At 35.0% G+C, this 13249-nt stretch overlaps 1 protein-coding gene across 4 annotated transcripts in view; it reads right to left on the bottom strand.

Moving 5' to 3' along the window:
• The window catches only part of LOC131669918 (uncharacterized), a 1245201-nt gene that overhangs the window by 49649 nt on the left and 1182303 nt on the right, over positions 1-13249 (bottom strand). For all 4 annotated transcript variants that reach the window (XM_058945134.1, XM_058945126.1, XM_058945144.1 and 1 more), the window contains one exon: positions 1134-2664. In XM_058945134.1, the coding sequence (XP_058801117.1) occupies positions 1134-2664 (1531 nt within the window). The remainder of the gene's footprint in view (positions 1-1133; positions 2665-13249) is intronic.

Genomic DNA, 13249 nt, shown 5'->3' with positions numbered 1-13249 from the left:
TTTAATTCCTTTTTGTCGGTAATTTGTATTGCGTGTTTTGTTTAGTTGTAAGTGCACGGTAGCCAGGCAATCACTCGCCGGCTACTTTACGAGTATATTTATATTAGAATAAGTTATTATTCCGTTAAGGTACAGCATATTGTAGACATAAGCTAAAGATGCTTCGATTTTTGATTATATTATAGACGTACAATTAAGGTGTTTATATTTGATTAGTTTAAGCGCGCGTTTATTTGAATTATAAGATAATAAAAGGTTTGTCATTTGGTATTAAATAAAATTGGTTAATTTTCCCACTTACTCTTCCGATTGCATCTAGAACGAAAGAGCCTCTCTTACCTTCCCCTTTAAAAATAGGTAACAGCGTGTCAAAACTGTTACATATACTTGAAACGTATTTTAGATTTAAGGGAAAGGTGTTCTCGCCTGTGATCTAAGAGTGCTGATCTGATAATTCATGTAATTCAGATCACTGATCTGAGGTTTGCACTGATCTAAGGCCCTTCTGATCTGTGGCCTCTCTACTTTACTTATTTATAGTTTAAAGAAAAATATTCCATTATAAACATATAAGCTTATTAATCATTGTAGAATTGATTTCTATATAGTTATAATGATATTCCATATTTGTTCATAAACTATTTTTAAACATCCTATATTAAATTAAATAAAGAGAAATATTAAAATTAATATCCATATTGTCACGGCAAGGATATTTTAACTGGGCTTTTGCTTGTCTTATTTGACTTTCTTTCTTGTCTTTTTATCTCTCTCTATCTTTTATTAATAATATCAATTTTTCTATCTATCTACTTTACCTTATCTCTCTCTCTCTCTTTCTCTCTCTCCCTCTCTCTCTCTCTCTCTCTATTTGTATCTTTTTGATTTCTCTAGACAAAAAGCAGATACTTTTATCTGTAAAAATTTGACATAAAATAAGTTTTCGGTAATTCTAGAGATTCTGTAATAAAGTGAAGTGAATTAATTTAAAAAAATGGAAATTTTTCTAAGCTTTCTTTAAGGAAACATTAAAGTAAACAGTAAAAATAAGTAGATTTACTGTATACGCCATCCATTATTTTGTATAGATATATTAAGCATAGTAAACGTTAACATAAGATAATAATAGTTACCGATATCTGCAATAGCGCTCGAACTATCAGCGTCTAGCCGTTCGCTGAATATTTCTGGATTATCTGATTGAAATTCCATCTGTTTGAATTTGCTACAGTTAGTAGGATTTGTAGATAATACATTCCTTTCAATGCTTTTACCATCGGAATTGGATAAACTTTGTCTATCATTGATTCGGTTGTTTGTATTACTAAATATGCTGTCAATCGGTAAAGTTTCAAATGATCTAGTGGATCTTTTTTCTTTGACAAATACTGTACGCCAACTTTTTTGTTTCCCTATCTGGAAGTACTTCACCTTAGGTAATGTTTTGTATAAGTTACATCTTTTGCACATTATTGTATTGTTATTAAGCTGCTGATGTTGAATAGTAGAACAAGCGGCATTCATGGTTAAGGTTTTATTCAAACTCTTTGTATTCGAACATTTGACATTCTTGAATACTTTTGTATCTTTAGAATCAAAGCTGATATTTAGTCGGTCAGTAAAATGACGTAATCGTGATATTAATGATTTTTGATTATTTACCTCAGGTTTATCGTCACAGCAGCAATAGGCCAAGTGCTCATGATAGGTCATGTCATTGTAGAGTAGTTGATTCTGAGAATAATCGGAGGTTACTCGGGCAGTATTTACCATCTGATTCTTGGTGACATTATTGGAATTAAAGGACTGGGAACAATCAGTATCAGTGGTTGAACTTTCGTAACTAAGAGTACGTTTATTGCGATGTTTGTATCGGAGTTGTTGATCGGTGTTTGGGGTGAAGCAGCCGTTTAGTATCGCTTGGTCCTCGGTAAATAACATTTTAACGCGTTGTTGAGCATCACGTTCAACTTCTTTATGGATGTGCATTTCGTCAGTGGAACAAAAACTTTGAGGCGAATTTAGCTCGTTATACACGATTTCATCTCGAATCTTTTGATGCTCATGCTCGTAATTATAATAGTCAAGTGAAGACTTTTCTCGACTACCCTTACGACTGCCTGGATAAGATTTGCGACCAGAACCGCTAGCACCCTCGGTTGAGATTTTAAATTTAAGTGTTTTTTCACTCACTTCGACTTCGGTTACGGTCTCAGGGTCACTGATCGATAGATTTGTTGTACCGTCATACATTGAGAGTTTCTTATATTTACTATCATTCTGTTCATCTTCAATGGAATGTGAACGTGGATGTAACATACTTTTTGAAAGCTCTGAGCGCATCGAATTTATTGATGTCGATTTCATCATAAAATTTGATGATTGTTGTAGCTGCTCATCAAAATAATGACGATGATTTTGCTCTTGTTGAGTTTGCTTAACTCTATTGATTGACTGAATAGAGGAACACCTCATTATTGTTGTCATCTGTTCTTGACATTCGATATTCGCTTTATTTCCGTTGCTTGAAACCAGCACTTGCGAACCTAGTGCGTGCTCAGCCAGCTCAACTAAACTCTTACGTTGGAGCCGTTCATCTTTTGCTGCTTCATTTAATTGTCTGTAGTAATCAAGTGCATAGCGGACAGGTTCCACTATCAACTCCTGTGAAACATAATTATTTAAAAATATTGATTTCTTTTTAAATGTATTTATAAAACGAAAGAAATAAGGAAAAAATTATGTGGTAATATAAAATAATTGAATCCGCTATTTTCGTGCTATAAAAATTATATTGATAGAATTTTGGAAAAATATTTTTAAAGAAAACATAAGCTTTCAAGTGATAGAGTTTGATTTGACAGAATATTATAACTAATGCAATTTCATAAATTATTGTAAGCGAAATCCACCACGTGCTAAATTATTTGCATGTTATGAGTTCTTTTTTTATGATTAAAATAGCCTGCACGGATTCATGTCCTCAGGCAAAACAACGAATAACGATCAATACGCTGGGATCTGTACCTTTCTTTGAGGTACATATTTGCATTTATATTTACGGGAGTAAGCAAGGAAGAATGGAAAAATATGGAAAAATAATAAGTGGTGTTTATTAATATAATAAATCATATGTATAGCGGATGAGCAAGAAAATCATAATAATTTGTAGTATTGCAGATATTGAGACATAAGATCTGTAGCGGTTATTCGATCCTAAATGTTTTTAGGGCACGATACCAATCAGCGCGTCGTAAAAATAACTAAAAAGTGAAAGTTTGAACGTGGATGAACTTGCTATTACCAATGTACCGAGATAATCTCTTAGATAAGGCGCGCCTACTTTTAATATCTGGAAGCAATCTTACATAATAGAAAACTATAAAATAACAGGACAGGCGCGCCATTACTCAAAAATTTTCCAAAAAAAGGGAAACGGAGTTTTATGCGCGTTCGTGTAATTAATTAAGCCTTAAGCTAAGTTACCACTCTCGACCACTTCATCTCTCCCTCTCTCTCTACGGGCGGACTATGTAGCAAGCGCGACAGCCAATTTATTTGAAAGAAAGCGAAACGGAATGGAAGACGATGCCAAAGAGAAAGATGCATGGATGGATAATTAGAAAGTAAGCTTAAAAAAACTGCAAAAAATTCACCAAGAAATGAATTGTAGCGATATATGAAGATATTGCAAACAGTATAAAAATACGTGGGCGCAATAGCGAAATGCAACATAAATGAAGAAAAAGAGTACACAGCATCTGTTAAAGATTAATCCAAGATTAATCAACCAAAATTAATCAAGAGTCATCTGTATTCATGAATGGTACTTATGTGTGCGTACTCGCTGTTAATTTTTAACAATTGAGCGTAATGGTACGTATGTATGGAGGCGTGTATGAAGAGAAAATAAGACATGTATGTAGCACGTTCGTATGGTCGATATTAGTTCACCCCTTATCTTATTCTTCACCTCACGTGTACGGGTGCCGCTTATAAAGAGGGAAACGTTAAGTGAGCATGAGCACAGGTGGGGGATTTTGTCATCTTAAAGTAAATCAATATTGAGTTACGTCCACACTCTTGTGGGACCGGAAGTAGGAGCGCAAAAAAGGAAGGATAAAGCGTGGTAATAGGTTAAAATTCCGATGCGTATGTTTCATCATTTTAAATAAATATGGATTAGTTAAGTTGCCACTTCAATTGTCATGTGCATAATTTCTACTCCACCTCAATAGAGCATGTTCAGTTATTAATATGGCAAAAATGGTAAGAGCTATAAGGGTTCTAAACCAATTACCATGCGAGAATTAATTTCTTCCTTACCAAAATTCGGTAACGTTATCAGTCCCATGTTATCGACCTATGGGCTGCTTTATCTGCATATTTTTTATCGACCTGTTTGACCGACATTGTAACCGACCATTGTGTGTATCGACATGCAGGCCTCATGGTGCCAGCTGGTAGTTACCGACTCTTGCATCGACGTGAATGCTACGGGCCCCATGCCTTCGATCGATGAATCAGAGTCGTTAACAAAAAATGTTTAAAAAAATATATGATTAATGCTGTCGACGGCGTACTGGTATGCCTAGTCGGTATATCTCGTGTAAAGTTCCGGAGTTATCGGCGTATTCGTGCGCAGCCCCACCCCATGCCCCAGTGGGATGAAGTTTATTGAAAAAAAAACAGATGGAATGTACATGAAAAAATTGTCTATTTATTATAGTTTATAATTGAGTACAGAGATGAGAACAGTTGGAGTTCTGCTAATTGTTAATTATTAATTACTATATGTGAATATATGATCATTTGTATCTTCTTTTCATTGTCAAACTCTCATTAATTTATTTATTTATTTATTATTTATTTATTTATTAATTTTTTTATTATTTGTCATTTATTTATTTAGCCTTTTTGTTTTGGAAAATGACTAGTGTTGGTTGAAAATTTGGAAGTGATTTGTTTCTATGTAGATTGCTTTTTGTTTTCATCTGGGACTTCTTGGGGAAGACGAGAGTACGTTACTGAAGGGTAGCGGTCCATTTTATTTGAATGCTGGCTAATCCTTACATTATTTTATTTATAATATTTGATAGTTACGTTAGTTACACAGCCAAGAGAGTAATCTGGATTCTATGTTTGATCATTTTCAATCATGATTTTCAAAGGTTGCAGCACTTTTACGCAGAACCATCTTTGATATGTGTAAACCGAGTAACGAGGAATAATTTTCACTTTGAAAAGTTTAACTTTGAATTTTAGATCGGAATAAGTATATTCACGATTTAGATATTAAACTGAATATAAAATGTACATCCATTACCAATTTATTTCGGAAATAATTATCAATGGTGATGTGAATACATTCAGCAACATATTGTATAAAAACGTTTAGTATAGAATGACTAACATTGATCACTGTTACTTTTGTAGCTAGCCTATCAGTAATAGAACTAGGAATATCTTCCTGAGTAAGCTTATGACAAAGGTCCATTAAATATTCAGATGAGATGTTCATTTTTCTATTCTTTGTCATGTATCAGATATCTTTCAATAAGGCTGTAGAGTATTCAATTATTTTATGATTATTCGTTGATAGATTGAAAATGTTAGGAAAATGTGTCACCTTCGTCAATGAGTGACTGTACATAATCCATCTCTGTTTGAAGCGTAGAATCATCTACATTAAACGGTGTAGTAAGATATTCACGCATGCAGGCTATAGCCCGACTTTGAATATTGTTACTTGATGAACTCATGATGTGCCTGATGCTGCTATAGAGGGTAAATAGGCTTCAGCGAATCAATCGCGCTCCTTTTGTAACGGCAAGTGAGTCATGGAGAGGGTAAATGACTCTTTCAATTTGTGAATGTCAGAAAAAACTTTTTTGAATTTCATATCAAGTTCTTCTCGATGAAGATCAATCAATGTATGAATTTCTTTTAATTCAGCTTTCAATTTTAAAATAGACTTTTTTAATCTCTGTTAAAATAATCTCATATGAAGTTTTTAAATTTACTTCGTCAGCTCTTCTGAGCTTGCGTCCAAACACATGAATGCTCATTGTTTAAATGAATAAAAAGGGAAATGAATGGATGATAAATAGTAAATTAAAAATGGTAAATATCTTTAAATTTTTATTTATTCAATTATTGTCACTTAAACAAATTCTAATAAGCTGCCGCCATGGTACTTAAGCTTAACAATTCTTTTTTCAAGTGGAATGATCAAAGTTTTGTACGATTCCGGGTTCGCAATGAAGTGTTCGTTTAGTTTGTTCGGAAGGAAAACGTCAAACTCAGCCTCCAGTTCGATGTCAACTCTTTTTCGAATTTCGTTTGAACTTTTAAAATGCCAGTGATAGCTTCCATGATGAAGAAAAACCTGCAACATGTTACATTCGAAATATTAAAATTGGAAAAATTCTATGAGTACAAATTGATATACAATTTTTAAATGAAAAAAGAAAAGAGTATTCAATCTATATAAAGTATCTACTCTGAGCGTAGGCGAGCGAATGAATCGGTACCTTGATGCTTTTGCATATATAGGGTTAAACTCCTCATTTTAGTTGAAGGTGTCGTACCAATCACCCACCTCCACTTCACCTTCCTCAACGCATAAATCCAACATTTCTAGTTTGCTGATCATATCTCGGTACATATCATCATCATTATTCGACTCTGACGTTCAAGAATCACTATGAGAGCGGTCACAAGACTGATTTAGTTATCAAAAATAACTGTTTCTCAACCAGTTTTTAAGAGTCATAACATTTTCAAGTGCACAGTTTTCAGTCTAGCCGGAACAGTATAGGTTCACAAAATCCTGGCTCATGTAAGGAAGGACAACCCAGATCTTCGAGATCGAAGACATGATCAACAAATTTAGTAAGCCGCTCTACTTTTTGACGCCCTTTTACATAAATAAGGACTTCGTCAGTGCCTGTTGCTAAGTGACCTAGATCTTGCATAATATGCGGATGGCGATCGTATGGTAAGTTTTCCATATTCCAATCAGGCCCATAGAAGTTAACTAAGATGTCCTTCCCAAAGACATGGTGGTTTGAAAATCCAATGTGCGGATTCAATATTGTCAATGCAAGTTATATAAAAATTGTTTGATCATCGTACTTAAAGGCTTGAATATCAATGACGATTTTCATACCAAATCTATAACGAAAAAAAAATTAGATAGGAATATAGTTTAAGTCAAAAGTTAGTTCATTGATTGACATTTTTTCCACAACTTTATTAAAGAATTACAACGTGCCATAATCGCTGTGCTCGAATGAATGTGATGAAGCATTAATTTTGACGCGCATTTTATAAATTATGCCCTTCCACTTTTCATACTTTTTTGAATGTATAAGTTCCTTTTTCGTACATGTAAGTAACAGCACGACAATCCAAATACACTCACACGTCTATTTCTAATCAAGAGCCTTTATGAATGCGGCTAAGTTCTTTTTATATGCTACAAGAACTTTATCTCTGAGCGAATATAGTTAAGTTCCTTTAAATGAGCTTGTGTAGCGCGTGACTTATTACTACCAAGACACTCATGACTTATCTGCGAGGTCTGTTCAAAAAGTATCGCGAATTTTGAATTTCCGCGGGTTACGTAAATTTGATTTTTGATTTTTTTGTAGCATGATGTTAATACTCATGTCTCTTACTTATGCTGACAAGGTCGGCCATTTTGAATGTTTAGTTAATTTTTGACAGCTGTTTTGCTTGGATATGTTTTGGCTCGTCTTCGATTTTTGCCTATCCTAAAAAATTAATCAAAGGATCTGTATCAAATTTGGCGTGAAAAACAAAATAATGTACGCGGACGCATTCCGAATGTCGACTGAGAAAACAGTGACAAAAACAGAATAAAGTGAAGAAAATAGTATTGGCCAATCGTCGAATCACCGTTAGAGAAGTTTCTGAGGACCATATCGATTGGCTCATGCCATTCGATTTTAATCAATTATTTGGGCATGAGTCGGGTCGCCGCGAAATTTGTGCCAAAACTGCTCAATTTCGATCAAAAACAGCATCGCGTTAACATTGCTCAGATGTTGGACTCAGTCCGTGACGACATAAATGTGCTCCAGAGGATCATAACTGGTGATGAATCTGTTTATGGTTTTGATGTGGAAACTAAAGCTCAATCATTCCAATGAAAGCTGCCGAATGAGCCAAGACCGAAAAAAGCGCGCTAAGTTCGATCGAACGTGAAGGTTTTGCTCACAGTTTTTTTTTATTACAGGGGCGTGGTCTATCATGAGTTCTTGCCAGAGGATAGTACGATCAATAAGAAATATTATCTGCAAGTTATGCGTAATTTTCGTGAAGCAATCCGCCAGAAACGTCTGGATTTGTGGAAGATCAAAAACTGGCTTTTACACCATGATAACGCCCCTGCTCACACATCGTTACTTATGCACGAATATTTGGCAAAAAACACAGTAACCGTGCCGCAGCCACCGTATTTCACAGACCTGGTCCCCTGTGACATTTTCCTGTTCCCAAAACTGAACAGGCCCATGAAAAGACGACGCTACGCCATAATTGAGGAGATAAAGATGGCATCGAAGGAGGAGCTGAACAAGATCGCAAAAAATGATTTTTTTAAGTGCTTCGAGGATTGGATAAGACGTTGGCACAAGTGCATTATATCCGAGATGAATTACTTTGAAGTAGATAATATAGATATTCATGAATAAATAAATAATTTTAAAAACTTACAAAATTTCCCGATACTTTTTGAACAGAGCTTGTATAGCTTTTCGTTCCAATGCGTACACGTTTAAGTTTCATCTCACTCTTATCAACACTTTATCTCTACAGCATGAAGCAGAAAAGAACTTGGAGTTGTAAGGTTACGAAGTGACATAGTCCTATTAGCTCTATATCGCACGCTGAGAAAGCTGTCTTCGAGTCATATGAGAACTTAGACGGATGAACGTATTACGATCTTGGCCGTGGAGCAGTGCGATGCGTCATACTCCCACGAGTTAGCCATATAGCTGCGAAAATTTTCTCTTTCTTTCACTCATACACACATATATATTTCCTTCATTCATTAGTTTCTATAATGCTGTGATCATAATGCACGCACGTCAATCGATGATTGAACAGCGTTATGACTGCACCTTATTAATTAAATAATCAACGCGCTCATTTTAACTTTAAACATTTTTCAAACATTCAGGAGCATCGGAATTTATAAATTAGTAGTCGGATTATACCTTGCTGATTATAAGTGTCAATGCACTAAATTTTATGTATTTGCTCTTGAAAATTTTTTGAAGTTTATGAACATGGAATACTTCGAATTTAAAAATGAAAAAAAGGTAATTGGTATGATATGAGTTAGAAGCGTGTACTCATGAAAGGTGTTCGCGCCATATGCGCTCCATGTGTCTGTAATGGAAAGCGCGCCTTCACCGCTACTCAGATTAGTATTTTGCCCAAGGTAGTGTTATCTGGTCCCAAGACCGCCGTTTAAGCGAGGTGACAGGGAGTGAGAGAGAGAGAGAGAGAGAGAGAAAGAGAGATGTAACAAATGAGGGCAAAAAGATAATCTGCACACATCTGTCTCGCCGGGTCGTAAATCCTTATTTATGAGGAGAAAGTTACGACGACAACCGATAGCCCGTTTGGCCTATTTTATTTGCTCATTTAGTTTTCCGCCCTCTGATTGGACCCCCGCAAAAGGCCCATGGTTGAGGAGCTGCATCCTGTGTTCGCAGCGGCGAAGCGTGAAAAGAAAAGAGGAGTCAGTTCTTCAGGAAAACTCGGACCTTGAGGGCGCGCTCTCGATTCAATTGTCTGACTCTCGGGCTCAAAAAATCTCGCTCTGGTCGATGTCTATCGTGTGTGTACTTGTGGCAAGATCAAGTCTGACCATTCTTCATTAGAAGCCAGCGGTTTGAGGGGTTAGGTCCAAGAGTTACCTACTTAGCTGAAGATGCGCTGTGTCCTCTGGAGTGGTTGTCTCTCAGCGGCATCGGGCCCCTTCCTTCAAGGGGCCGCAACCTGCGACGTGCTGAGCTTGGGGACACTTCCCCTGCCTGGGTGAATCTTTCCACCCGTATGCGTGTCGAGCTGTTACAACTTCAGTGATTGGCCATTCACTCGCGTGGTACATGTTAAGCGAACCTCCGTAAGAGTTACCCGTTTTAACTAATTCTTTTGTTTGAGTAAAATTTGTTAAATGTAAAGTTCCCTTGAGTTCAAATGGCTTTTCCTCATTATAATACTGAGTTTTTTATGCCGGCTTAGCTATAGGGACTTAATTTAAATTGTTCATTATTAAGTTATTTGTGTGATTGTGATTAAAGAGATAAGTTTGTTCTCTTTTTGATAAACGTTTGTGTTCACATTCAATCACTCGCTCCTGCACCCAGACCGCTCATTCTATCAAACAAAAGATACCTAGATAGTCTCTTTTTTTTTAAATTAAATATGCTATAACGGTAGTCGATTCAATTAATCGATCCGTTCGCGATTCTGTAACCGCGCGTTAGTTCGAATAATTAAGAGAGAGAGGGGGCGCGCGAGTATTTGAATTAAGCAGTTACGTCTCAGCTGTTTTCGCGATATTACCACCAAATTTATCTTGCACTGTGTTTCGCCGATTAATAAGTTTTTTGGGACAATTTTACGTGCGAAAGTGCAACGGAGTTATCGCAGCAATAAGCAGCAGCGGCACAGAAGCAGCAAATTGCAGCAGATTAAAGGAGAGCGAGGCAGCGCAACTGATTAACAGGAGAAGCAGCGGCAGTTGATTCTTCGCCATCAACAATTACGGCTGATCACCGTAATTGCACCGCAGGGTAGGTGCACCTCCCGTTATTATTGCGTGACAAAATACATTCGGTATTTTGTCAACCGCGATATTGAATATTTTTGTATTCGCGCCGAGCGTTAATTTCGCGGTAATTTTCGAATCTTCTCTCTCTCTCTCACCGAATAATAATTCATTGTAAATCCTGTTTGCGTGCCTTAGTCTTTCGGCTCATAAAAGACTGTAGTTTTTTGTACTAATTAAAGTTAGTTAATTTCATTCGCCGATTACGTCATTTAATTTCCTATTAGCTTAAGTGATTTGTAAAGGCTTAGGTTTTAATCCGATTTTATCTAGGGGATTAAGTGGATTAGGCATAAAGCCACTCACACCTAAGATACATCGAGTGTCACAAGTCAAGTGACTTAAGGTGAGTTCAACTCCGTTGGAAAGAAGACACTTAAACGAAATCATCTGACTAAAGGCGAATACACGTACAACTATACGTGTTTAACGGAGCGGCGGTTAGCTCTGCATCGTGGGAGTTTGTGCTTAAATAAATTTCCCATTTCTTCAGATAACCTCCCCCGTTACAATGCTTATATTAAACAAAAGGGTATAGACGCTCGCGATTATATGTGTTCTTAATTGCGCGCAAGTACAAATACCTTGAACGAAAATTTTCTAAGTCTACAACCAGATGACGTCATCCTTTTGCTGCGACAGCTCAGAGTTAAATGACTTATGATAAATTACAAGTGTCAATACCCTCACTTGATTTTAACAATTTATTAAAAATGAAAATTGTTTATATTTGTTTTAGAATTTTTTTCTATTACATTTTTCTTATAATTTAAAATACTATTGAACGTTGAAACTTAAAGAATTAAAATTTACATGTGTATAGTACCCAATGCTCGTGTTTGCGTTTAGCTGATCCATAGTTATAAACATTTGAAACGTCGGGCCATAGCTTATGTTATAATACAAATTTTCCAAAAGCAAAACATACCTACTTTATCTCAATTTTAGTGCATAGCTCGATTTGAAAGAAAGAAAAATCTCAGTCAGTGTAAAGCAGTGATGCTGTTCAAAAGTCTGCAAATTTTGAAAGTGAAAAAATGTTGCGTTACTTGAGGTGTTATTCTATTCATGAAATTTGTTAAAATGAAAATTGTGATTGTGCAAGTGAACATTTGATTGATCCACGACTTGAACAATTAGAATATCACCGTTACATATGTGTATTGTAAAATTTTTTTATTTTCATGCAGTGATAAATATGTTTTTCAAAAGTGGGTTTTAACAGTGTAGTTATTATAAGATTGTGAAAAATGTGTGACTTCGAAATAAAGCGTTACTGTCGAAGTCATGTTCTTGATGCTGTAAGTATAAAAAAACTTTAACGTCGGAATGGAAACTGAATTTTTTTAATTAAATTAATTTTTTATAATTTTAGGTATCTCTAGACATTGAAAATGTTACAGATTATGAAAAAGTATGATCAAACACTGTATTATTTTATTTTATAAAAAAATTATTTGCATAATGATTTATTATTCTAATTGCAAGAGGATTTTGAGAAAATGTACATGAAAAAAAAGTAAAGGGTCTATAACTCATTATTACCTCGTTTCAATGGTAAATCTATTGATAAAAAAATTTCAAGTCGGAATGGAAACTGAATTTTATAAGTAAAATTAATTTTTTTTTCTAATTTTAAATACTTTTAGACATTGAAAATGTCACAAATTATGAAAAAATATGTTGAAACAATATTTTATTTAAAAAAAAAATTATTTGCATGATTTATATTATTCTGATTGCAGGAGGATTTGAAAAAATGTACATGGAAGAAAAAAGTAAAGAGTTGTAACGGTCCTGTCTGATTTGTCTCCGATTTTCCTCTGCAAAACGGCAACCCGTCATACTCGAGACAATTAGAGAAAATCGGTAATTGAGCGTAGGCGCTTTTCACACGTATATGCAAATGTGTTAGGGCAACTCTGCGAAAACATTACCATATAAGGAGCGTGACGTCACGACCGTGGGAAAATTTATTGTTTACAACCGAAAATCGTTAATTATAAAGTTTTTTAAACGAACAAAAGTATTTCTTAGTTAAATTTGATGCGCTGATCCTGAATTTCATGTTAATTTAACTCTCAAATCGATATTTGTTAGTCAAATCTAATTTACAAGTTAACATTGTTAGTTATTTTGCAATAAACAACAATATTGTTATTTCAAGTACGCGATTACAATCTCGACATATTAAAACAGAAAAGCAAGAATTTGACACTTTGATAACCCATTATTAACTGAGTTATCAATAAATAAACAATTTATAATTTTTTTAAACAATTAAAATGACACGGTTAGATAGAGAATCGATCATAAGTATCTGTAAAATTGATGATTGTGATTGTTACTAATTTGCTGATTTTTAAACCGCTAAAAAAG

The sequence above is a fragment of the Phymastichus coffea genome, unplaced genomic scaffold (assembly GCF_024137745.1).
Source record: "Phymastichus coffea isolate CEN01 unplaced genomic scaffold, Cenicafe_Pcof_1.1 PCOF00008, whole genome shotgun sequence".
NCBI classification, from domain to species: domain Eukaryota; kingdom Metazoa; phylum Arthropoda; class Insecta; order Hymenoptera; family Eulophidae; genus Phymastichus; species Phymastichus coffea.
This window is presented reverse-complemented; position numbering and strand designations above follow the sequence as displayed.